Here is a 27,113-nt window from a genome sequence, read left to right as displayed (position 1 = left end):
GGGCTGGAGTTCATTTTTTTCCCAAACAATCAAGCAACTGCTACAGCACTATTTGTAAAAAGACTAACCTTTTCCCATGCTGAATTACCTTGGCACTTTAGTCAAAAATCAGCTGACCGTATACATGCGGTCTGGGCTGTTATTTTATGCAGTTGATCTCTATGCCTACCTTACACACTGCTGTGGATTTTGTTGGAAATCAGATTGTTGTCATATTCTAGGCCCTCTGCATTTACATTTGCACTTTAGAATCAGATCGTTAATTCCTGTTTTTCAAAAGTCTGCTGTGATTTTGACAGGGATTTAATTGACTCTATGGATCAGTTTGGGGAGGTAGGACATCTGAAGAGCCCCACTCCACGAGTGGGTGAGGTCTCGCAACTCAGTCAGCTTTCCTTTGGTTTTTTCAGCTGTGTTTTGAAGTTTTCAGTGTTGGTCTTGCACACATTTTGTTAAAAAAATTTTTTTAAGTTTAATACTTTAAAAAAAAAAATTTATTTATTTTTATTTTTGTCTGTGCTGGGTCTTAGTTGCGGCATGTGGGATCTTTTTGTTGCGGTCCGAGTGCTCAGTAGTTGCAGCGCGCGGGCTTAGCTGCCCCGCGGCATGTGGGATCTTAGTTCCCCGACCAGGGATTGAACCCGCGTCCCCTGCATTGGAAGGCAGATCCTTAACCACTGGACTGCCAGGGAAGTCCCCACATTTTGTTATATTATCCCTAAGCAGTATGTACCTTTTGTATTACTATAAATGGTACTGTCTTTTAAAAAGATTTTATCATTGTAATTGTTTTTGATATTGTATTTCTATGTTCATCTTTAAATTAATTGCTGGTAATTACAGGAATAAAGTTGACTTTTGTATATTGACCGGAACCTGCAATCTTGCTAAACTTTACCTATTAGATCTAGCAGCTTTGTAGTTTTCTTATGATTTTAACATACACAAATCATGTTATTTGCCATTAAGGAGACTGTACTTCTTTCTCTCAGTTTTTCACGAGTAAGAGTAATGCTAACCGTAGGTATTTCCCCTTTAGGACCAAAGTGATTCATTTCCAGTGTTAATCCACACATTCCTGCGATCAACCCCATTCGTTTAGGATGCACAGTCAGTCCTGCCATGACACTTGCTTTGAAAGTGACAATTTGTTCCAACACAACTGATATATTATGTAACAATTTCAGCATAATACAAATGTTGCATTTACTTATGTGTGATTTCACTGGTGAGAAACTAGGTCTACCCAGCAGAATCAAGCCACAAAGGAACACTCCCAAGGCATACACCACAGCTACCAGCTGATGTATTACAAGCCACAGCCACTCACCTCCAGTGTCCCAACTGTCCACCCATCCTCAGACAGCCCTCCTTCCACAACCTCACAATAACACACAGGCTGCAACCATCCTGATGCCCACTTTCACAAACTTCAGTTCAGTGGCTTATGTGGTGTAGTAATTTTGATTTCTTAACCATTTAACGTGTGAAACTGAGATCATTTTTACTATGTTCCTAACACGTCACTGAGGAAGGTTTTGAGTGTTGTGTCCCTACTTTCCCCACACGGTGATTTTTTAGGAACACACATATATTGTGTTACAGTAGAACCGACTGTATTAAGGGCTCGCTACAATTTTATTAAGGTGTCTGTGTCTAGGCTCATGAGGAATTAAGTCTACTTTTCTCATCATTTGCAACAGGGCAGCGCTTGGCCTAATGCTCGCATAATGCAGAGCGTGTCTGGTGAACGGTCCACGTGCCTTCGAAGAACGGGTGTCCTGCAGCTGTTCAGCACAGTGCTCTGCACGTCAGCTGGGCTGTATTGTCTGACAGCATAACTTAAACATTCCACAACACTACTGACTTTGTATCTGCTTCATAAGTTACTGTGAGGAGTGTCAAAAACTCCTGTCCTCACAGATTTATCTTTCTCCCATCAGACTCTGTGTCATGCATATTTTAGATGACGTTGTTTTGAACAGATCCCTTTCTCGTTATGATATAAAGTTCTTCCTCTCTGGGAATATTCAGGTAGTAGATCTAAAGTCTGCTTTGTCTGATAGTAATTCAGCCACTTCAGCTTTATGACTGGGGCTTGTATCACAATGTCCCATTCTTTTATCTTTAACGAAAAGGGTTTTTCCTGTAGACAACAGGAGGTCATTTAGTCTGATAACGCCTACCTTTCCCTTATACTTTGCCTTGTCCATTTACACATAATTATCGACAAGGCTGTGCTCAAGCCTGCCATCTTGCTGCCCTTTTTCTATTGTCTCATCTATCCTTTTTTCTTTTCCTGCTTTCTTTTGGACTGAATACTTTTTTATATTCTATTTTATCAAAGCTATTGGCTTTTAGCCAAATCTTTAGTTTTCTAGTGGATGCTCTTAAGTTCACAATGTGCACCATTAATCCAGCATCTTCCTTTCAATAATGTTCTATCACCTCACACGTAATGTAAGAAGTTCACAGCTGCACACTTCTACTCACCCTCTGTCCTCTGTGCTATCCTTGTTCATTTTATTCCTACATGTTACACACTATCAATTATCTTTGAAAGAAATTAAAAAGCAAGAAGTCTTACCTTTACCAACACATGTGCCATTTCCAGTGCTCTCCCTACTGTGCCACTTGAAAACCTCATTTAATCTTCCTTACAGTATACGTCTGATACCAATAAATTCTTTCCGCTTATTTATCTGAAGATGTCTTTATCTTCTTTTTAACCTTCATTTTTAAAGGTTATTTTTGACAAACACAGAATTCTAGGCTGATACTTTTATACTTTCAGTACTTTAAACTGTCATTCCACACGGCTTACATTATTCCTGATGAGCAGTCAGTGGTCTTTCTTACCTCTGACCCTATGTAATGTTTTCTTTTTTTCTGGCTTCTTGTAAGATTTTTCCATTTATCAGTGGTTTTCACCATCTGATTACATGCCCTGGTGTGCTTTTCTTTATATTTATTCTGCTTGGTGTTTTAGTTTGGATGCTTTCTATTGCCCCAGTTCTTCTGCAGTGTACAATTTGCTGTTAGGCCCATCAGAAAATTTTTCATCTCAGACGTTGTATACACTTTTTAACCTCTAGAAGTTCCATTTTGTTCTTTTCTGGATCTGTTTCTACTGCTTGATCTCTGTCCTGGTTATGGGCCATTTTTTCCCCCTTCTTTGCACATCCAGGAACTTTTTACTGGATGCTTAGTATTGTGAAGGTTATACTGTCTAAGTGTCTAGATTTTAATGTCCTTCTTTAATGAGTGATGGGTTTTTGTCCTGGCAAGTAGGTAATTCATTTGTAAACAAGCCTGATCCTTTCAAGGTTCGTTTATAAGCTTTGTTAGACAGGGTTTAGAACAGCCTTTATGTGAGTTTAGCCCTACTCCTAAGCAAGGACTTTCCTGAATGTCATGGGTGTTCAGTAAGATTTCCCCCCTGGCTGGCTGGAATTCCAATGTCTCCTTGACCCCTTTCCGGCTCTCCAACTCCATGCAGTCTCCTTCCTGGTGGTTCTATTTTGCTTGGCTTCATGGAGGCTTCCCCTACCCATATACAAGTTACTGTTCAGCCATGGTGCCAAAAGGAACCCCAGTGCAGATGTGTGAAGTCGTTCTCTTCTGTGGAACTCTGCCTGCTACCTCAGCTTCCCCGAACTGTGGTCTCATTCTTTAGCCGAGACTAACCGTGTTAGGTTTACTCCTCCATGGGAAAAGGGCAGGTGAATGGCAGAAAGCTGGAGTAACTTTATAGTTCATAGAATTTTTTTTCCTTCTCTCAAGGACCAAAGTCCTGCATTGCCTGTTCAGTGTCTTAAAAGGGCTGTTTCTTATATCTTGCCGAGCCTTCTGGTTATTCAGGTCAAGAGGACTAGTCTGGTACAGCTTTTTCAGGGTTTGGCAAACTGTGGCTCTGCTGCAAATCTAGCCCTCTACCACATGAACAAAACAGAGCTTCACGGGACAGCTATGCCTGTTCGTTCATGTGTCGTCATGCGTCGTCACTGTCGTGGAGCTAACAGCTGCACCAAAAGCTGTAACGCTCACAAAGCCTTAAATATTTACTATCTGACCCTTTACAGAAAGAGCTTGTCAACCCCTGAGTTATTCTATCAGGGCCAGAAGTAATTGTCTGGTTTTAAAGCTCTAAATTAAGTAACCGTGTGACAGACTGCACTGTGTTTCTCTTTTCTACCAGGAACCGGAATTTGCATTATTAACATCATCATGTAATTGTGCTCCTAAAACATGTCACCATTCACTTCTCTGGGCCTAGGGTCCCACAGTTTTTTTCATCTCAGATTTGTGAACTGTTTATCCCAGGAAACAATCGTTTGTCCCACTCATGCATGACCACCCATCAAGCTTTTCCAGTGGCTACCTCAGCATTTGGGGAGAATTTTGTGATTTTCAGGAATGAAATAAAATGTGATATGGTAAGCAGAATTAATAGTTCATCAAGTTAAGTTTGTTATGGACACACTGAAACAGAATATATATGCTATAATCCATGATAAAATATATCTGATATAATAGAAATTTCAGGTAACCACTCAATTTCAAACGACTTTAAGTACTTATTTTAAAATACGTGTGTGTAGTAAGAATTGTTCCTTGTTTAAAATATACCCACCAGAAAAAGTTGAACAGTTCTTTTTATGAGTATTAAATAAACACGCTTCTGGTTAATTGTAAGTATTTGTCATCTTTCAAGTGTAACAAATTACTGTAAAATCCAGAGGCCTAAACCAACAACAAACATTTATCGTCTCATGGACTCTTTGGGTCAGGGGTTCGGGAGTGTCTAAGGTGGGCGGTGATGGCTTGAGGGTCTCTCTGTGGTGACAGTGATGTTGGCCAGGATGGCAGTCACCAGCAGGCTTAACTGGGGCTGGAGGACATTTCTGAGACGGTCACTACACGGTTACTGGCGGGCCTCGGTGCCTTGCCTTGCAGGACTTCTCTATGAGGTGTCCCGAGAGTGACTGATTCAAGAGAAGGCAAGGCACAGGCCGCAGTGCCTATGACCCGGTCTCCACGGCACACACCTTCATCTCCACAACGTCCTACTGGCTACACGAGTGAGCCCTGCTCAGTGGGGAAGGGGCTAGAAAGCGTCATGGACACCAGGCAGCAAGGATTTGGGGGGTGGGAGGGGGGGCTTCAGAGGCCAGCTGTCACACTGAGCAAACACTTTCACTACATACAAGCAAGGAAATGACAGAAAAATTATAATTCTGCACTTCAGCAAAATTTTCTAAAGAAGTTTTTTTTTCAAATTCCCAAGTTATTTGACTCCATCAACAAAGGAATCTTCCCTGTGACTTTATAGGTCACGTTATTATACTCCACAGGTTGGGAAAAGGAGATACCCACATATTTAATAACTTGAGAGTACAAGTTAATTTCTTACCAACCACCATTAGCGTGAATTCAAAACCTTTTTTCACTGATTTTCGATGAACTTGATTGGGAAGATTTGCAAATCCAACATAGCCAGGAGTTTCTGGATTTATAAATTGAGTTGGTTGTTGCTAAAAAAAGAACAAATAAACACCTTATTAGTTGCTTTTAAGACATTATTAAACCTGTGACAAACATAGATATCATTAGTTCTCACAAATCAAAAAAGTATACACATAAATCGATACTTCCAAAAAGTCACTGCTATCAGAAAACTGATGGTATTCATTTGAAAATATTTAAAAAAGAAGAAAAACCAATCCAGTATCATTTCATGCCTACATGCTGACCTAAAATAACATTTCTGTTAAGCAATTAAGCAATACATAAAAGATACATGCTTAGTTCATCTTAGTACAATTTCAAATCTCAACTTAAAAAATTGTCTATAGAGTTGAAGGAAAATCTGTCAGACGTACAAAGTAAGGCCACACTTACAGTGGTCTCATTCAACAAACTTCGCTAAGGAACAGCTTCCAAAGTAAAGACTTCGTGTACCAGGAGTGGTGCACTTGTGAAAAGTAGCCAGGAAACAGTCATGTCTCTTGCTGCATTCCTAGCTCAATGGGACCGAGCCCCACCAAGGGTGAGGCAGCCCACTTAGGGGTGGGATTCTGAGAATCTAGCTTCACAGACCAAGAGAAAGAAGACTGAGAGTGAGAAAGGGGTCACGGCGGACGCCGCTGAAGTGTCAATATTCCTTGACAGATGGATACCTGACACAAGGAGGTTCAAAAAAGTATAGTAAAACAGTGAAATCTAGGCTATGATATACTAAAAATGGGAAGAAATAAAAAAAGATACAGCAATTGATTTATTAAATGTAAAAGGCAAGATTTAGAATAGCATTTCCTTTAAGGTTACCTTTTGTAAATATATAGTCACACATGCAAAAAGAATATTCACAAAACGTTACAAGCAGTTATTCTGAATAATGGAATTATGGCTAATTTTTATTTTCTTTTTCGCTTATCAAAGTTCCACACTGACACTTGTATAAAAAATGAAAATCACTATGACTGCGCATCACAGTAAGAAACACCCGAAGACTTAAAAATAAAAGGTAAAGAGAAACAATAATCTTGCAATTTTAACTACAAGTTCTGCTTTTCTCAGCATGTCTTTTAGAACCTATTCCTTTCCGGGCTCTGGGCTAATTTGCAACAGCTGACGTAAGCCAATTTATCAAGTCTGAGAACCCCATAAATTTCATCATGATGAATTATTACAATTTTAAAATTATTACTTGAATGGTCTGCTGGGAATGATCTAGGGAGGCTAAATGGATTGTCACTAATGTTTTTAGAAACAAATTGAAAATCTGAAAAAAGCAAGCTCACAGCTTTTAGGATGACTGTTAAATTAGAACTCTGTCTTAATGAATCAAATATCAGTTATATTAAAAATAATGAATCATAAAAATCTTGACTATAAAAGGTTTCAAACCATAAAGCAGTTTCTCCTTATACTGTAGATGCATGAAGTGTGATCTCTTACCTTAGACATCTTTAGTGAAGTTTTGTCAATCTGTCTAAAAAAAAGAAAAATACATGTACATCCATACACATATACAATAACATGAACTGATATGTAAAAAGGCTTACATGAGGCATCAATAGCTTCTGTTTCACTCAGCTTCTCATTACGTCAAATACTTCCCCAGAAATGATGAAATTATCACCTCATTATATAAATTAGATATGAAAAATTAAGCTAATGAAAGCGACCATCTATACACATGTATACATATATACATTCCATGTCTTCAACAATACCTTTTTTTAGTACTGATTATGCATTAGGCACTACGGAGCAACAGGAGAAAAAGACAAATTCCCATAACCTCTGGAATTATGTAATTTCCTTTCTCTCTTTGAAAGCTTTGTACAAGGAAGGGGTGCCTGTCGGAGCCCATCTGTCTGCTGTGTGCTGGAGACTTCCTGAGCTCCTGAGAACTGGACCTTGACACTGGGGCACACACAGCAACACAACTACACTTACAAGTAAAGGAAAAAGGACTGAAGGCACCTGAGTGCTCGAGAAGTGTGACGATAGTTCTGAAGCCTCGGGAGATGTGGGGTCTGCTGGCTAACCTTTGGTGGCAAAGTCAAGAGATGTGAATGCAGTCAAATTTGATTCCTTCTGGTGCTTCGAAACTTATGAGAAAACTTCTTTCACTTTCTTGCCTCCCTATTTCCCCCAGACTGAAACATTCCTGAATACTGCACGCCCCCAAGTTTCCTTTTTGAATGGACATGTTCCCAAACCACCTCTGAAAAAATGCTTAACCAAGGTCAAGACAGCAGTAGCATGTGTAACTCTCTAGCTCTGTGGTACGACGTCATAGAAGGTAAGGATACAGTCTTGGTTCTCCCTCTCATCCGTCTCGCAGGAACGAGAGGGGAAGAGGGGGAGGGGTCTGCAAACTGCTTCGTGCTCTGACAGACCATCACTAAAGGCGGGGAAGGAGTACTGGGTGCAGGCTCGTGTGCAAAGGAAGGACCACTTCTGACTAAGGAGACAGGTAAAGCTCCATCTAGGTTGTCCAAAATGCTTCAACCTAGGCAGCAGAACCAAGGCAAGCTTCCAGGACAGCAGAAACGCTAGGCAGCAAGAGAAGCAGAAGATGAAGCGTTCCTCAGAAGGAAGAACCAGAAAGGAAGGAAAAGAATACAGTGAACCCTGGAAGAGCTTGGGAACAGAGACCTTGGGTGTGAGGACTCGAGGGCTACGGTGACAGGCCCATGTGAGTGTGTCCTCGTCCCCCTGCCTCCAAGATGAGCTCAACAGCCAAGCTGCAGGAGGAGGAAGACAACACCTGGAACCAAGAAACGGTATCGCTATGATGAAGATGCAAGCACAGTAATTCAAACACAACTTTCTGGACCTAAAATCCACCATTTTCAAACCCAAACTGCTGTAGCTGAACTAAATGAAAGGTCACAGTAGAGACTCGGAATGTGACATGGAAGACCAAATATCAGAAATCTTAGTGCACAAGGCAAACAGCAGGGAGAGAAATCATGGGTAAAAGACAGCCTCAGAGACAAAACCTAGGAAATCTACCTGTTAACAGTAAGAGTTCCCATAAGTAAAAGGGGAAGTTGGAGGAAAAGAAAACAGTAATAACAGAAGAAAAATTTCCCAGGAAGAGCAATCCCAGAGTTTCCCTGGGACTGTGTACTACACGAGTGACTTAAGATCTCTTGAACAGAAGGAACATCCTAGGGGAGCACTATTCACAGTCCAGAATTTAAAATATTAAACTTCCTCAGCAAAACCTCAGAGCTGGGGGCAGGAGTGCCAGCAGAGAGGTAAAACTTTCAAGAGGGAGAAGGGAGCAGTCAGTTGGAAAATAGATAGATGGTCCTGGCAGAAGAAGCAGCGGACACTTTGTTTTAAATAATAAAGAGGTAAGTGTCCGATAACGAAAAAAAAGGAGAAGGTAGCCATTAAAAAAAACTTACTTCCAAATTAAGAGAAAAATATGGAACAGCAACTTGATCAAACCAGTAAAAATATGGAAAAGAAACAGAAAAATTCAAGAGTATCAGTCACCAGTCTAAATGTGAAAGAAGCAAATTTTCTCCTTAAAAGATGGAGACAGGTTGGGGGTGGCGGGGTGGAGGGAGAACAGCAGAAAACCAAGGTCTGTTACATGGAAGAAATATGCTTAAAGCAAAGTAGCTAAAAAAAAAAAAAGCTGAAAACAAAGGGACAGGCTAAGAGATACCAAGCTAGTGCAAACACAAAAGAACAGGGAGAGACATTGTTAATAACCCAGTTGGGATTTAAGGAAAGTGTGGTCATGATAAAAGGAACAATTTATAAAGATAAACCATTCATAAACCCGTATCTATGAATACCTACAGCAGATAAATACATAGAGCAAAGACTAGAAAAAATACTATGTGAACTTGACAAAAATACAATTCAAGTGGGAGACTTTAATAGCTTCTCTCGGAATTGGACAGACTCCATACATGCAGTATGAGCAAGGGCAGAGGTCTGAGACCACCGACACATCTGAATTAACTGTTATAGAGAACCTTGAGTCAATAGATAAAGAAAGGTGACTACAGAAAAACACTTTATTTACCGTATAACTGCAGTGAAGAAAATTTACGCAAAGTTATTTTTACAGTCAGTGTTCTCAGATCATGATCTGTTAAAACAAAGATAAAAAGGAACTCCTAGTTATTCAGAACATTCCTGGATAACCTTTGGATCAAGGAGGGATAAAAGTAAAGCCATAAGTTACCTAGAAAGCAATGGAAAGAAGAAAAAAGCAAAATCAGTGGGGCACAGTAAAGTTTAATAGACTCAAATGAGAATTTGGGTTTTACATATTTTCACTATTAAAGAACACCAAAAATAACTCAATAGAAGGGTAAATAAAACCAAAAGCTGGTTCTCTAAAACAAATTCCTCACCAGTTCCTTTGAGGAAAAACAAGAACATATAATCACAGACACAGGAGACCACATGTATAAAGATGGCCACAAACTAGAAAATCTGGAAGAAATGGATGATTTCCTAGACACTGTAAATTACCAAAATTGAAGCAAGAACTGAAAACCTGACTAGAACAAATGCCACTGAACAGGTGAAGAAAAAGTTACCAATGAGGACTTCCCTGGCGGTCCAGTGGTTAAGACTCTGCGCTGCCAATGCAGGGGGCACGGGTTCGAACCCTGGTCAGGGAACTAAGATCCCACATGCTACATGTCGCGACCAAAAAAAAAAAAAAAGAATTGGGAAAAAAAGAAAAAAAAGAAAGGGACCAGGACCGGACAGAACTAGACCTGAATTCCATCCAAACCTGAACAGATAACGCCAGCGTCACTTAAGCCACTACAGAAAAAGGGAAAGCACTCCAAGTTATTTTATGAAGACAGCACAACTCCAACAACAAACCCAGACGGAGAAGAAAGAGCAAGCAAGCTGGCTGGCTGCAGGTCCATCTCACTTATGAACAGAAATGCAAAATTTCTCAATGAAATACTTGCTAGCAATTATATCCCGGAAATGTACCAAAAGCATCTATCAATACAAGCTGTTACAACAAATTAAAGGAGAAAACCATATGTGAATGGATGCTGAACATGCATGTGATAAAATCCAACAACCAACTCTAATAAAAACACTAAGTGAGGAAACTGCTTAAATATATTTCCGGAAGCCAACGGCAAACGTTATCCTCTAAACAACAGATGCTAAATTATTTAAATTACAATCACTAATTAGGAAAGGATGCCCATTACCACCACAGTTATCTTAAAACACTTATGAAAAACTCCAAACATATTCAAAAGTAAAACAAAAGCCACAAGGACCACCCCATCCTCCAGATTCAACAGTTACCAACTCAAATATCCGCTCAACCACTGTCCCGGATCCCTGATAATGAGTACTAGATAGATCTAAAAATAAGGACTGAAAAGCGACAAGCCATTATCATGAGGAAGATTAGCAATAGTCCTTCAATATAACAAAATATCCAGGGTTATTTTCCTAATTGTCTCTTTTTTTCGTCGTTGTTCATTTGAAGCAGGATCCAAATAAGACTCTGATGTTGCAGTCTCACCCTGATTATTTACTGCTACTCTGGCAGGTTTAGTGAAAATGATTTTTCTGATATGACTGAATACACACCAAAAACCCCACAAACACTTTGGTTAAAAAAGATTCCAGAATATGGTAATTTACTTAAGGTGGCTGCATACAGGACAGGTGTAACTCAAAAGTTCTATTTTTGCGCTAGCAATGGATACCAAGAAATGGAAATGGAGGGAAAATGCCGTTTATAATAGAGCAAAAACAAAACAAATGTAGGAACAAATTCAGAAAGAAAACAGGCCTTGCATGAACCAAATCATTTTTTATTTCTTAAATCAGTAGATAAGTGTGGTCCAATCCCAGCTGGACTCCCTAATGATGAGGTTTTTTTTTTTCTTAAAGGACTGGATAAAATGACTTTCAAGTTCACCTGGAGACAAGATGCCTGAGGATAGAAAGGAAGAGCAGGCTCTCGCCGTACCAGCTATCACACGCATGTGATTTCACACCAACCTGGTGGGGCAGAGGACTGCCATCAAAGTCGCTCCGGAGCGTCCACACACCCGCTCCTCACTCAGCTCTGGGCCCCTGCCTGTACCCCCAACCAACTTCACGTGAGCACCCTGCCGGTACTGCACCTTGAGCCTACGCATGCGCAGGCCCTTATTCTGCTCAGCAGGCGAGAAGGGGACCATCACTCCTATCGGTTTCCTCCCACTTAAAACCTATCTTGATGCACACATACGGGGAAGTGGAGAATACTATTGTAATATTATTGGAACAGGATGTTAATTGTCAAAAAAACACTTATTTCAACTTTGCTTTAATTTTACCAAGTTTCTCTTACCACAACCTATTTCTTTCATACTCAGGTTTTTTTTTTTTTTCCTGAAACATAATTTGGATCCACTACAGTTTTCCAACAGTTTAAGTTATTAACTGACTAATGTAAAATGAAAGTTGAATGAGAAATGTTGAACTTCTGAAGTGCCTGGTTTTCAGTGAGAAAGCCTTGATCCAGCAACACAAAATGCAAAGCACTGTGATTAGTTTAAACCTTGGATGCAGATCAATCAGATCCCCCAAACCTCAGAAATTAGGTCAAATGAAAAATTTATGCACTCATTCTAGATACTAGAAACTATTTAAAACATTTTTTCTCTTTGACCCATGGCTTCCTTCTTCCACAGAGCAATACTTCCACCCCAATCCACACAGAAGAAATCAACTTTTCTAAAACAAAAGGGGACAAAGAACAGATGGCTAAAACTGGATTCTCGGCAACAGAAACTTGCTTTGCTACTGGCATTTCTGTGTATCAGTGGACTACCCAAAGCCACCATCCACTGACACGTCATCCTTGCATTTACATTCACTATCCCCATCCACAAACGACCCTGCAAAGTAGGACCCAAAGGTCCACAGTCCCTCATCCAGAGCCCTTGGAACATCTGGCATTCAGAGCCTTTGGATTTGAGGTCCATGTACAGTATACCACACTCTTAACAGCATGAGGGCAGCACCCCACAATCAAATGAGTTTTCTCTAGTGACAAGTATGACGATGAGCACAAAATGAGATAGTAAGACTATACAAGTGGCTTCACCCCAATTCTGCGGCCAAATGAGCTTTGGTGTCCCCTTCTCTCTGGAGAAAAAAAAAAGCCAACTTTTCCTTTTACAGCAGTTCCTGTCTTTCAAGTTGAGTATAGAAAGGACCTGAATCACACTTATTGAAGTCCACAGAGGGAGGTTCCCGCCCATCCCATCCCCATTTCCCTAGGTCACCCTACTAGTTCAAGAGCAGTCAGAATGCAAATCTGATTTGACTGAAAAGCCCTTGTTCTTTACCCTGGGCTGCAGTGCTCGCTGAGAGATCAAGACAGAAAACGGGAAAGAAAAAAAAAAAAATCAGGGTAACTTTATGGCCGAAGAGACCACTGCCGTAATTCATTGCGAGTTAGGAGGCTGGGCGGTGCAAAGAAAGCCTAAGTGGGAGCTACCAAAACCGAAAATAACGAACCTTAAATTACAAACACCAGGAAAGCAGCCTGCACGACCCCTACACCATCATACATCTCTCCCTATGATGGCAAGGCTGCTTTGGGCATTAAACTTGTCTTGAGGTATTATAATGATGGGAGTTGTTCAAGAGATACCTGAAAACCTGTTTCGTGCTGACCACCGTCCTAGGAAACAAGTAAGGCTGGGCAGGTCCACACACCCCTGCCCCTCACAGGACAACAACCGCACGGACCACCAGAGGCTGACAGCAGGCGGACACCTATTTCAGGGGGAAGAAGTCTAACCCGGGCGCGGTCCTGAATAACAGAGCAGGAACTAGGCAAGCAAACGGTGGAGGTAAGCGGGCTCCAGGCAAAAGGCAGGCTCTGAACCAAGGCCAAAGGTGAGAAAGACCACAGCAGTCGGAACTTAGCGCGGTTGGGTCACGCGTCCACGTGTTGGGAACACAGACCAGGCAGCGAGGCACCGACGAAAACTGAGGCCGTAAAGGTAACAGGCGGCCCTGCGGGCCTTACTGAAACACGGCGGCCACAGGTCGGCCCCATCTCGGGCCTTCAGGGGAACGGGCCCTCCCCGGCGGTGCCGCCCGTCCCTCCGGATTCGGCCCTGCGCGGGGCCTCCCCTCCCCTCCCCTCCTCCTTCTCCTCCCGCTCTGTGTGCGGCCAGGCGGGGCCTGCTGAGTGCAGCGGGCGGCCAGCGCCCCGCGAGCTTCCTCTCGGCCGCGAGGCTGCGAAGCGGAAGCGCCCCTGTTAGCGCGACCCGCACCGTCCCTCCCGGACCACGACCGCCAGCGAACGCTCCACATCCCAGGCCCATTATTGACCACGCCCCACGTAACTCCCACCTGGTGAGAAGGGCCACTCGGGTTCGCCCAGGACACACCCCGCCGCCTCCGCCGGTGCCAGGGCCCGGGGGGCGGGGGCCGGGACCCGGTAGGGCCGAGAAGGGCGGAGGAGGGGCCGGAAGAGCGAGAAGAGCGCCGGGGGATGGGGGGAGATCTCGGGAGGGCCCAGGATGCCGGGCCGGCCGCCCCTCCCCCACACCGTGCGAGGGGCCCCGCCCGCGTCCCCCCCGGAGCTGACAGACCACCGCCCCGAGCCGGCCACCGCCCGTCTGCGTCGGCCCACAGCTCGCGCCCCGACGGCGGCCGAGACCCACGGTGAGATACTCACCGCGGACGCACCGAAGAACTAGCGCCGACCGACCGTGCCGCGGATCCGCCCAGCACCGGCCGCTGACTCGCGCCACGCCCCGCCCCGCCCCCGCGCGTGGGCGGATTGCGTCAACGCGTCGATCCGCCCCCTTGCCAACGCTTTCCTCCCCGCCCCCATCCGCCAGCTTCCGAGTGCGCAGGCGCAGGCTCGTCCGCGGTTTCCGCCTCTGCGCAGGCGCCGTGCCCCTCCCACGGCGGTTGCCCATATAGAGGCCGGGGGTGGGGGGGAGGTCAAGCGTAGCCTTTTCTCCTTTACCAAGATGGCGGCTCGTCCCTGTTTCGCCACAGTTCCTACCTTATGAGCTTCGTTTCCTTACGCTGATAAGGGTGGAACAGGTAATGTAATTTATTGCTTTGTGAATAACTAGAATGGGGGGAAGAGCGTTTCTTTAGATGGAGCTAAATGACCGGTGAAAAACGAGGTGGACGGGGGGAGGGCAAGTGACGGTAAGAGTTCGGAACGACCACGGGGAGGGGACCTTTCGCCTCTGGTCCTCTCCTCCAGGAAGATGGCGGCAGCACCGAGCAGGGAGCACCGGAGCGGGACTGGGGAGGGACGGCGAGCGGCCGGCGGGGCTGCTCTAGCCCCGGGCCGCCGTCGTCTCAGTGGTCCGGGCCTCGCCTCGATTGGCTGCCGTGGGTCACGTGGGGGTCGGCGACTGGTGCGCGGACCATAGAGTTGGGCGCCCGTCCCCGGGGACGTGGCCTTCGTGCGCCCGAGGCTGGAGCCCGCGCCCGACGGGGAGGGGGGAGGGCGGGCGGCCCCTCGCTTTCGCTAGGTGAGGCCTGGGGGCGCGTCCAAGTCCACTGCGGCGGCGCGGCTCGGGGGCGGGAGGGCGACGTGCCCGGCGGGGGCGTGACCGGCCCGGGGCGTCCTTCCCCCCTCACGCGGCCTGCAGGCCCAGCAGCTGGCCGATGCTTGCTGGGAGGCTGGGCGCAAACGCCCTCGTACAGGAAGCCTTTCTGGGTTACCCACGACTGGCAGTAAACACGGCTTTGGAGTCTTTTCTGGGCGGTCGCGTAGCGCGGGGCGCCTGAAGCTCTTTGTGACCGTAGGGCGTCCTGACAGGGTGTCTTTGGAAAGTGGCAAAGTGCTCAGGGCCGGGCGTCCTCTCCCCGCCCACTCAGGAGGTGGGGAAGTCGGCCTGTGCGTGGTGTCCGGGCACCACGTAAAACCAAAGGAAAACTGACCTCTGTGTTTTATTAAGCAACGCTATGGTCAGATGAAACGTCCGAAGGAGTGTAGATGAGTCTTAGAGGAATCTTCAGGAGCAGGATGGTTTACCCTTGAGCTGCGGGGTTTCTGTGTCCTCAGCTGCAGAGCTGCCGAAAACCCTCAGGCGTTGCTTTCACCTGCGTTTGGGTGTCTGCCGCAGAACTAAGGACGGACGGGCGCTCTCTTGGCAGGTAGCTTTCTTGAGGCCCTGTTAACACGGGGTGCGTCACAATTAGGATTTTGTCTAAGGCAACTGGTAGTGCTGTTCTACAAAATACGCTCAGTGTTCTTTTATGGGAGCGAACCGGGCTAATGAGACATTGGATGAAGCCTAGCGCTCAGGTTGATGTTCGATCACTTTGAACACTCTAAGCAACCCCAGCTACCCTTACGAAGTACGCTTAATGTTAGGGGTGCTTGGAAGCAGTGTTAAAGTGGTTGAGAAGGTATTTGGTTCAGAGTGGCTTCTGTCATTTGAACTCCCAGTTCTCTGGATCTGAGACATCAACCACCCACGTGTCATGAGAGCTTTAGGTTTGGAGAAAACTGAGCATACCCCCTCAAGTCTTAAAGGACAAAATTTGAAAGCCATTGAAAACAGTGAAGATTAAACTTCCCTGTAACTACTATTAATTCTGCTGTGTGTCACGTCCCGAATGGGGCTTACCTCCTCTTCTCTAATCAGGCTGAGGTCCCCTGAGTAAAGGAGCAGCGCGTGTAAGGAGAGCACTCCTAAGATGCCTTTGGCCCACATTCCTGGGCACTCGAGGACCCGCTGGAACCCGGTCACAGTGCCCCCTCCAGGGGGCCAGGCTGACTTCTCAGCGTCCTGATGGGAGAATTTCTTCTTGAATCATCAAGTATTTTTTTTCCTTTGGATTTGTTGTTTGGGGTTTCTGGCGGTCTGACTTTGACCTCATGGCTTTACTTCTTTCACAGTAGAAAATATTTCAAAAAAAAATTTATTGGAAATGGCTGTGTGCCAGACATTGTTAAGGGTTCTGGGGATGCAGAGGTAAAGAGGACACAGACTTTTTTTTTCTTTTCCTCAAGCAGTTTATGGTCTGGTAGGGGAGATTCACTTGTAAAGGAAGAGATTACGGTGTTCTGAGTGCAGTAATGGAAGTATGTACAAGGAGTGGAGGTAGGACAGAGGGGGCAGTGATTACCTGTTGGAAAGTTTCACAAAGAATGTGGTTCTGAAACTGGGGTTTAGAATATGAATAAGAGTTTTTCCAGGTGGAGTTGGCAGGATGGGGTGTTCTAGACAAGAAGACTGGCTTATGCAAAGGGGACAAGTGACAGCTATCCACTTAGGGGGTGGCATATATGGGCAAGAGGTTGAGAATTTGGTACGCTGCTGGCATCTCAAATGGTGAAGGACTTAATGCCCTAAGACACTCTGACTTGGACAGCATTTCAAATGATTACACTGTCCACCAAGATGACTTTGTGATCTTTAGTCACAAGTGGATCGGATAGACTTGCCATTAATGCTTGGCAGCTGGAACTTATTTACCTAAAGGGCTTGAGCAGAGCACACTTTTTAAAGTGCAGAGTGATGCTTATATTTGGTATGGCCCATTCAGCACACATGCACCTCACAGGGCTAGTGATCATAGGAACGCATGTCCCTTTCCTATTCAGAAATAACCAAGCTCCTGGAAGAAACATAGCACATAGCTGAATTCTCAGTTGCTGACTTTTGGTGGCAAAAAGTCCAAGGAGCATGTTGTCAAACTTTTTGACTAAGTGTGGAAAGACAGCCAAAGAACCTTAATGTGTTAGAATGCCTTTTCTCTTGAATTATGAAGGCACCACAACATTGAACATTTGAAAGCCAAGAAAAGAACTAAACTTTCTTCAGTGTGTAACATTTAAAAACTTGATTACACAAGTTACTGTGTGGTAAAGCAGGATTTTCATTTATTTTTTTCCTTTTTGTATTTCTAATATCAGAGACATTTTAGAGGTGATATTCCTAGTTGGCCGCTGTTTTACCCGGTGAGGTAAAGTTCCTCAAGTATCATTTAAGACAAGCCAGACTTGTCTGGGTATCCTGTCATGTTAGTCATCTTGTTGATGCTTGCTGTTAATTTGATAACAATGCATTGGCCATGCATGCTCTCCCTTAATACTGTTTATTGGTACTCATTTGGATTTTAACATTAAAACTTAATTTTACTTCAAATCAAGGTTATATCTTCATATACTTTTTAAAAGATCAAGTAAATCTGGAAAAGCTTGTAAGGAACAAAAACTGTCAGTTTTTCCTTCCTCCCATCATGTCTCCTCCGCTGCAGAACACCCACGTTGGTCTCCTAGCTGGTGGCTTTGGTCTTTGCCTCTGTCTGTCACATCCATGCCTGATTTGCTCACTTCCTGCCCTTCCCTCCCCTGTCCCACACATTGTCTCTCCACTCAACCCTGAGAGCAGATGTGACGTCTTTCACTATCTTTCACCCCTCTGCCTTCGCCCTGCAGACAAAGCCATGGCTGCCCAAAGCAGGTGCACCTTTAATTTGCTCATCAGGTATTTAGTGTTTATATTCTGACTACTGGTACCATTCACAGTTGGGCCAAATGGTGTGATGGGATTACTTTTCCTTTCCTGGAGAAGTTTTTGTTTTCCCTGAAGTTCTTATCAGTGGTTTTTGTTGTTTTCTTAGTTTTATATGCATTTGCCACCAAAAGTCAACCCCAAATTCACTAGTTGTCTAAATCTCCTTTCAAGAAATTCAGTTCTTTTTATCTGATCGAGTTCAGTAGACGCAGACCTCCAACCTGCTGGAATCTCACTGCAGATCTCACTGCCCTCAGTTTCCTGGAACCCATGTCTTTCTCTTTCTTGATTTTTTTTTTTCTTTTTTCTTTTTTTTTTACTCTCTGATTTTGATGGAGCACTTCCACAAGGAGTTGCTTGGGAGATAAAATTTTGAGAGCCTGGATGTCTGGAATGCGTTATCCTGCCCTTGTACCTGTGTTGAGAGGTTGGACATCAGTTTACCCCTCTGTCTTCCATCCCCCAGTGTTAGCCTGGAAGTGTTAGAGCTTTCTGATTCTTGAGCCTTTATATGTGACTGTGTTTTCTTTTTTGAAGCTTGAGGGATTTTCTGTGAAATTCAGAGCACCCAGTGCAGTGATGTCCCTTGGAGTCTGTTTTCATCTCGTGTCTTGCCTGCCCTTTGGGCCCCTTTATTTTGGAAACTTCTGTTCTTCAGTGCTGGGCATTTTTCTTGATTTATTACCTTCATACCTTTCCATTCACTTTCTTTCTCTTTCTAGAATTCAACTATTGGACCTTCTGGATTGACAGTCTGATTTTCTTAGGTTTCCCATTTCTTTCTGGAAGATATTCTCAACTTGATCTTTTAACCCTTCTATTGAGTTTTTCTCTCTTTATTTCTAGGAGATTTCTCTTATTCTTTCTGTTCCTATGTTATAACCTCCTGTTTTTGGTCCATGGATATAGAATCTCCTCTTACCTTTCTGAGGACATTGGTGAGTTTCAAAGTTTTCTTTTCCCCAAAGTCACTGCTTGCTTCTGGCTGCTTTTTGTGTTGCGGTTTTGGCTTTCATATCAGAGCCTTTTCTGGGCTCTCCGGTGATGTTTGCTTGCCCGCTTACATGTCAGAGGGACTCGGAGCTTGTGGTTGGTTGTTGGGGCTGGCCAACTGTGACATTCGCTGTAGAGGCATCTGGCTGGGCCGTTTCCTTACAGCACCCTGTCAGCTTCTTCAAGTCTCTTTGGGTTCTCCAGAAAAATACCTCCCAACCTCTTGCCTGGGGGCCAAGTGAGGGGAGAAGGCCACAATCTTAGCAATAACTATGGAAGAAGTTACTTCCCCTGTCTTCAGAATGGTTTCCCATCACTCCACTGTAACTGGTGTCCCCAGTCCAAAGATTCTATTTCCCTTTCCAGAGGGGAAAAAAACCACACCTTTTGACTAAGAGGCATGAGAGGCCAAAAAAAAAAAAAAAAAACGCAGAAAACTGTCCTTTTTGACAGTATTTTCTTACTACTTTTGCCTGGCTGCCCTTTAGCAATGTTATTTTTAGCTTACAACTTGAGTTGCACTTAAATTCATTGTTCTTCTGTTATTTACTACACCTTTTATAGCCCAGCTGTGGGTTTTACATTGTCTTAAATGTGTGCTGAAGGCCCTGGTAGGAAAGTGGACGGAGGTTGTGAATAGGCCGGTCTTCACAGTCAAGAAGTTCACATGGCCAGTATGCAGAGCAAGATTTTTAGTTTTCACTGATGATCAAAGACTTGACATTAAAATCATATTTCCCCTACAGACTGGGGAAAATAAACGTGACCATTTTAGTTACCGAAGGTGAGGGGGACAGGTATACCGCGATGCCGTGGAGTGTAAATAGCTTAATTCATTGGGAGGGTAAATTTTGCCTTTGCAGTGCTTATCCACGCATCTCCTGTCGTCATGTAATTGTATTTCTAGGAATTTAACCTGTCGAGGTACAGGCTCGAGTGAGTAGATGGTACTCTTTTCTGCAGTGCTTGTAATCGGAAAAAAATAAAACAACAGCAGGGGGGTGATTTCATGGTTATTCCATGCAACGTGCAATTGTTAACATAGGTAAACTTGTGTGTAAAACTTGGAAAGACAGCCATATGCATTTTTAAATGGAAGTAAGTGTGGCAAGTGGTGAAACAATGCATGTAATGTGATCTTATTTTTTATTTAGACCACGTATTAATATATCCAAGAAAAAATATTAGATAAAACAGTAGTTTTGGAGATATTTGTTGAGAAAGAATCAGGAAGATTGCCAATTTTTATTTCTGTTGTTCTACAATATTTTTATGCTAAAGATCATTCTTTGGTCGACCGTATTATCATGTTCATGCTATCAGTTAATAAAACTGGTATGAATGTAGTCCCCGTGGCCCCTGCCCCTCCCATCCCAGGCTCTGCCATGGGTGCAGGATCCTCTCAGGAGGCTTATCTGTGCCCTGAGACCCCGCAGCTGGAACAGCAGCCCTCATCTAGGTCAAGGAGAGGCAGGAAGTTGCTGATGCAGAAACCAGTAGCAAGTGCCATTGAGCAATTAGGATGGATTCTTTTCTGAAAGCGCTCTCAGGTTTGCCTTTTATTTGTGTGAATTGCTATTCTTGACGTTCCTGGCTGTGGACTTTGTCAGACATGCAGCGGTGCTTGGGTCTTAGGCATTGGTTCTTTCTACCAGACAGGGCAGAGGGTGGAGATGTTTGTACAGGTGGGGAAGGTCGTCCTCCACTGGACCAGGAGTCAGGAGACCTGTAAGTACTTCAGTTTAAACTTGTTCTTAATCAGCCTTGTGATTTTGGGTGTTTCTTGATCTGTAGGACTTTAGCTTCTTCCTCTCAAAGATAAGAAAGGAGTCTCTGAGGTGGTTTGTTTTCTTTCTTCCTTCCTTCCTTTCCTTCATTCGTTTCCTCCCTCCCTTTCCCCCTCCCCTCCCAGCGTTCTGCGCGCCCCACCCCCGCCCCGCCCTTGGGCAATTCAGTTTATCAGAAACTTAGTTTTTCAGCTTGGAAGGGTGACATCTGGAGCTAATAGTCACTCATACAGCATCCTTTTTGTGATCTGTTTCAAGGATGCACGAGTGATACAAAAAGCCTTGCCTATTAAAGCTTTTTTTGTTGCTTCCTACACGCCAGGCATCAGGACCTTTATTTCCAGCAATGGTTCAACCAGGCGATCTTACCCCCCTCCCCCCCCCCCCGAATATCTGGAAACATTTTTGGTTGTCATGAGTTGGGAGTGCTGCTGGCATCTCATGGTTAGAGGCCAGAGGTGCTCACCATTCTGCAGTGCCCAGGACAGCCCCCACAAGGAAGAATTGTGTGGTCATAAGGAAGAACTGCCTGGTCACAAGGTCAGCAGCACTGAGGTTGAGAAGTCCTGCTTTACCGGCTCCGTCCTTGGAGGGCTCTAGGATGTAGCGGTCACAGGCCCCGTTTTTCAGTCAAGGAGAGTGGAGCCTGGTAGGGTGAGGCCACTGGCAGGTGCGGCTGAGTTACTGCTGTGCTGCCTGCACTGCCAGAGTTCTTGTGGCTGTCACAGATACCGAGGAGGGCCATGGTCACAGAAAGTTCTCCCCAGGCTTACTCTGCCAGGCCCGGGCTAAGCGCTGCATGTAAGCCCTCATAATCCTCACAGTGACACCAGGTCGATGCTAATGTCCGCTCCCTTTTGCAGGACAGGAGACAGGCACAGAGAAGTCAGGATCTGTGATTCTTTTTCCTTGTCTTGGTCCTCATTTTCAGAAGTTCACACATTTAAACATTCAGCCTTGACAATTTACCTAGTGTTTCCTCTCAGCATCTCTAGAGTTTCTCTAAAATTTGGGATCCAGAGGTGATGTAATATCCAGGAGCGGGGCCACCCAGGCCTTTGCAGCAAGGTAGATATTCTACCCTGAAGGAAGCACACTAAAGTTGGTCTGTGTCCCTTAGAATTTTGAATATCGTTGATTCCTCATCAGGCATTTATTTTTCACCAAGTACATACCTGTCAGTAGGTTTCCCGGAAGGAAGTGAACAAATCAGAGTCCCAGACCTAAAGCCATTGAGCACTCAGGGCCCATCTCTGCAGTAACCTGTAAACGGCTGCTGTCGGTCAGACTTCAGCCACCGTCAGGGCGTCAGCTTTCACTCTTGCTGGACTGGTGTTTCCATCTTCCTATCGCAGCAACCCCGCTCCACCGCCTCTGGCTGCCTCCGTGATGTCATCGTATGACTACACAGGTCTGGTGGGGTAAGTCCCCCCTTAGCTTTACCTGCCCCACCCTTCATCTGGGTTACAGGATAAGCCACTGGTAGACTTGTTCTTGTTTTGGACCCCCTGGTGCAGCAGGGTATCCTGGCTATGGCAGGTGCCCTATGTGTTTGGAGGGGATGAACAGACGGGCCAGTGTTGATTCTGGACTCTCGTCTTTCCTGACTTTTGGTGAATTACCGTGGGCTGCTGCAAGCCAGAGCGGCTTTCTAGGCTCTGAGGGGTGTGTGGACACAGAAATAAAGCAGTCTGCAGGCCACATCTCAACCTGTTGCTCTTGTGTTCTTCAACCACCATTGACTCTGGGCTTCACAGATGGTTTTGTAGTGCAGCTTTCTCCAGAAGCGTGGATGTGCTCGGCCAGCACGTCGCTGAGACCTGGAAGCATGCTGAGCACGGGCCTTCTTTGCGGCAGTGCAGCTTAGTGCCATGGGGCTCACCGATGCTTGGGAAGCCAAGTGTCCTCCCGCCTGTTTTCTATGCCGCCTCAGTTGTATCGGCATGAGTCCTTTCTCTGAGCTTCTAGCATCTCGTTTTGGGGCGTGGGTTGAGCTGGCTCGCTCTGCTGGCCGAGGGAGAACTCCGCGTAGCAGTGCCGCTGCCCAGCTCTGTCCACGGGCAGGGTACGCTGTCTTCCCAGCTGTAAGGTCATCGACGGCACTTAGAGTTTCTAGACGCGGTGCGGGCTGGACCAGTGCTACTTCTGTTGGTTTCTTTCTGGAGGAAGGAAATACCTCTGGCCAGAGGCATTCAGTGTGCAGCGTTACCTCTGTTGCATAGCCTGTTGTGCCCTTCCAGGGAAGTTCTGTGCACCACCCGTTAGGCCTGTGCATCGCTTGGCCTGGGCGACTGGAGTTAAGTGAAAGGGCACTGGGTGGGAGGGAGGGCGCTGTGAGTCAGGAATCTCTTTGACTAACGAGGGTCAGGTGCCAGGGGGCGTAGTGCCGAGCTCCCTGCCCCTAGGCATCCTGCAGACCTCTGGGTGGATGGTTCCTGGGGGAGGGAAAGCAGTCTTCGTGCAGGTGCCTTGGTAGCAACGGCTTGCATGGCAACTGCTCTGGCCTCTTAGGAGGTTTCCATCAGAGGCTCTGGAGAGAGCTGCGCTCCTGAGGAGGTTACCACAGCAGACAGCCTTGGGGGAAGTGGAAGCTGGAGAACACGCCCTGACCCCCGGGCCCCTCAGGACCAGCAGAGGCCAGAGGGAAAGAGAAAGCAATGCAAGTGCAGAGTTAGAAGAAATAATTTTTGAAAGGGTGTCGTGTATTTGGCGTTTTTTGCTGTTCTTGAAATTCTGGTGGAGGTGAGTGACTCGCTGAGAAGTGGCTCTCCCTCTCGGGGCTCCCTTCTCAGTATACAGGGTGTGGTTTCTGATTCCTTGATGTACAGAGTTGAAAGCTTTTCGTCCTTGTTTTAACTCTTTTTCTTTAGAAATTAAAAAAGAGTAATAAAAGAGGAAAGGATGGCTCTATGTGATCTTTCCTGTCTTTCTGATGTACCATTCTGACAGCTATGAACCGTGTTAACTTTAACTTGGTGGTGTCCTGTAACTTATAAATAGAAGGCTTTGAGGTGTCTGGGTGGGACTTTAAATTCACTTCTCCCTCACTTGAGATGGTGCAGTGACTCCTGGACGTGGGGTGTTAGGTGATGACAGGTCAGGTGCGAACAAAATCAAGGATGATGCGTTATCCTAATTGGTTTTATTTTGTATGTTACTGTTCATTTCACTCTTATGTGACATGCTTTCTAATTTTATTAATACTTAGCTCATTTATAAACACTTTTCAGATGGAATTACTGAATTATATTGACTGTTTTGACTTTTTCTCATAAGTGTAAGGTTAGTTAGATGTTCTTATAGCACTGGCTTAAATCAGTGTGTGTGAGATCAGTTTGAAGAATACAGTTTTTTTTCTTTAGAAACAAGGCTTCTGTTTTGATATATTTGCTTTTGCTTGGAGCTGACTCTCCTGCCCCTGAGACCACAGTGCTGTATTGCCTTTGTCGCCAGAGCGGTGAGCTCAGCGGTGCTGCCAGGCCGCCGGTGCCCAGGGCCCCTTGGCTCCTAAGCTCCGCCCGGCGGTCTCTGGGACGTCCAGACCAGAGCCAGCTGCAGCCAGGGGACCCATCAGGCTTGCTGCTGTTTGGGGCCACCCCTTCATTTCACAGGTGCTGGAGATGATCACTGTGAGATTGGGTTAAGTGTAGCTCTTTTCTGAAAGATAGGGCAGGGAGGAAACGATGGTGTTACTGGGAAAGGCAACACTCTCTTTCTAATCTTTGAAAACACGGGTTGGCTTTCCTTTGACCCGTGAGACGTGCCTTTGCTTTTGGAGCAGCGTGGCGTGACAGCCTCACCTTCTCGTCCTTGGTTGCTTGGGGCTTCAGGTATGCCTACCTGCCAAAGATGCCGCTGAGCTGGAGAGAGTGTATAAACCTCCAGCCCTTGATTTCTTCTGGATGATTCCACACTGTGTGGGTAGTATTAGGACCACATCTTCAAGGAAGAAATGGCATGTGAAGGATTCGGTGGTGATCTGTGGGAATTTCCATCAAATCTCACAGGATTGTGTAGTAATTAGGTTTTTGGTGTCAGTTGGTGTATGGCTTTATTGAAGACGTATGATTTTGGTTTTAGCCTATTTAGAACTTACTGGATATGCATTAGAAGGCTTCTTATAGGACTGTTTTAATTCACAAAGGTAGCTTTGCTTGTCTTGTTATCTCCTCACCCCAGTCCTGAAGTGGTAGGGGTATGTGAGGGTTTTTCTCTCTTTTAAGCCGTTGTTGACTGAGTGGTCAGTCTCTTTGCCCAGCCTAAATATCGCTCCCCTCTCCTTGGGCCATGGTCCCTTACGTGGCATGGCTGGCTCCAGCTGCTGGTGTCTCTTGAGTTTTGCTTCTCGCCCAGAGAACAGTCTGTGATTGGTGGCTGGCTCAGATGGGCACGTCCCTTGTGCTCCTTCTGCATGTGGTGTCTGAAAAGCTCTCGGAGCACCTGTGCTCTCCCGCAGGCCTGCCTCCTCCTCTGCAGGAGCCGGCGGGGAGTCCCGCTGTGGACCCTGACGTCATTTGGGGTGTGCTGCTCAGCATGTTGGCGTGGTGCTGTCAGCAGCTTTCTTGACACTGTCTGGTGGTTTAAAATTCTGCTTTTGGACTTCCCTGATGGTCCAGTGGTTAAGACTCCACGCTTCTACTGCAGGGGGCACGGGTTTGATCCTTGGTTGGGAAAGTTCCACATGCCGCGGTGGTGCGGCAGATAGATAAGTAAACAGATAAATAGATAGGTAAGTAAATAGATAAGTAAGTTAATAGATAAATAAATAGACATTAATAGATAAATAGTTAAATAAATCACAAATAAGAAAATTAAAAATAATTTAAAAAAATAAAATAAAAATCTGCTTTCATGAACTTTGAAAAAATGATGCGTAAACAGGCTTTAGTATCATCACAATATTATAAAATTGAGGTAAAACTTTGTTATGCTCCATAAAATGTGAGTGAGAAGTGCACTGATGTAAATAGGTGAACTCATAGTCAGAAATACATTATTAAACTTGGGTTTGACTTGGAGTTGGATGGTCAGTGTCTTTTGCCACCCCCTCCTACCTCAATGTGTTTATTTCCAAATTAAGGCATTTATTTTTTCTAATTACAAAAGTAGTACTCTTCTCTATTTAAAAGAAATGTTTTTTAATTCTCATACTTTAAGAGCAGTTTCAAGTATGGTACAAAACACTTTTTTCTGAACCACCTGCAAGTAACTTGGGGACATGAAACCTCATCACCCTTGGCTATTTCAGTGTGTTTCCTGCAAACAAGACGCTTAGTACAACCGCTCACACACATGAATACTTTGCTACCTTCAGACCAGTTCACGCTTCACCAGAAAGACCCAGTTGACAGCCCTGTGTTGACACTTTTTGTCAGGTCTCTAGTCTCCCCTACACTGGAGCGTTTGCCCCATCTTACCTTGGCACTTGATGACCACAAGCGGTTAGTTTGCAGAGTGTCCCTCAGAGTGGGTTTGTCTGTTTCCTTCTGATCCGATTCAGGTTTTGCGTCTTCGGCTGGAATAACACAGAAGGCGTGCTGGGTTCTTCTCTTCTTGGCGTCGTATCAGGTGGCACGCGATTTCGATTTGTCCCGTTACCAGTGGTGCTTGCTCGGCTCGCTTGATAAAGGTGGTGTCTGCCAGGCTTCTCCACCGTGAAGTCTTTGTGATTAATAAGTGTACTGTGGGGGGAGGTGCTTTTGAAACTGAGTGTCTGTCCCTATCAAACTTTCAATTTACTCGTTTTTATCAGTGCAGGCTAAGAGTTTCCCATTTTATTCAGTTGGTTGTCATCTTTTATTATCATTATATATTTTGATGTTTGGCCAGTGGGAGCCCCTTGAAGCCAGCTCCTGTGTCCTGGCTTGGATAAGTCCCCATCATTCACTTAATACTTCTTGCTTTCTTGTACAGCAAGGTACTCTGGGCTCTTCATGTACAATGCTTTCCTGCCCCAGACCTGAAATCAGCCTTTTCTTTGAGGAGGCCCGATTCCATTTTATGACAGTTGGTACTCAGAGAAGCAGAATGTGGGCACTAGTTGGGCTGTTGTTGGGGTGTTAATGCACTCAGGCCCTCTTAGTGGACAGAGATGGAGTGTGTGTGTGTGTGTGTGTGTGTGTGTGCACGTACATGTATACGTGCACACACACAGATATACAGATGCCTGTGTACTTACAACACGTTTGTTTTTACATCTCTGTATGTTGAAAGACATGAGTTCATTTCAGAACCTCGGTTTCTATCTAATACCACAGGGTTCGTTCCAGTCTATCCCTTTCCGAATTGGTAGCTC

The 27,113-nt window shown here is 45.1% G+C and overlaps 2 protein-coding genes across 7 annotated transcripts in view; one reads left to right on the top strand and one right to left on the bottom strand.

The window, feature by feature from the left end:
* Positions 1-14,332, bottom strand: part of SEPTIN2 (septin 2) — a 33,465-nt gene extending 19,133 nt beyond the window's left edge. The window contains exons 1-3 of one of the 4 annotated variants that reach the window (XM_082466505.1): positions 14,219-14,332; positions 6,961-6,994; positions 5,414-5,534 (exon numbers count right to left, since the gene is read on the bottom strand). In XM_082466505.1, coding sequence (XP_082322631.1) covers positions 5,414-5,534; positions 6,961-6,969 — 130 coding nt within the window. In that variant the 5' untranslated portion in view covers positions 6,970-6,994; positions 14,219-14,332. Of the gene's footprint in view, positions 1-5,413; positions 5,535-6,960; positions 6,995-13,890; positions 13,992-14,218 lie in introns of those variants that run through there. The other 3 variants (XM_082466506.1, XM_082466508.1, XM_082466507.1) reach the window with 3 other exon arrangements.
* HDLBP (high density lipoprotein binding protein) overlaps positions 13,869-27,113 on the top strand; it is a 67,894-nt gene continuing 54,649 nt past the window's right edge. Inside the window, exon 1 of one of the 3 annotated variants that reach the window (XM_082466493.1) lies at positions 13,869-13,893. The gene's annotated coding sequence lies outside the window, so the exon portion shown is untranslated. Of the gene's footprint in view, positions 13,894-14,453; positions 14,596-27,113 lie in introns of those variants that run through there. The other 2 variants (XM_082466491.1, XM_082466492.1) reach the window with 2 other exon arrangements.

The sequence above is a fragment of the Balaenoptera physalus genome (assembly GCF_965194825.1).
Source record: "Balaenoptera physalus genome assembly, chromosome: 6".
NCBI lineage: Eukaryota > Metazoa > Chordata > Mammalia > Artiodactyla > Balaenopteridae > Balaenoptera > Balaenoptera physalus.
The sequence above is the reverse complement of the archived record's forward strand: the minus strand, read 5'-3'. Positions and strand labels throughout refer to the sequence as shown.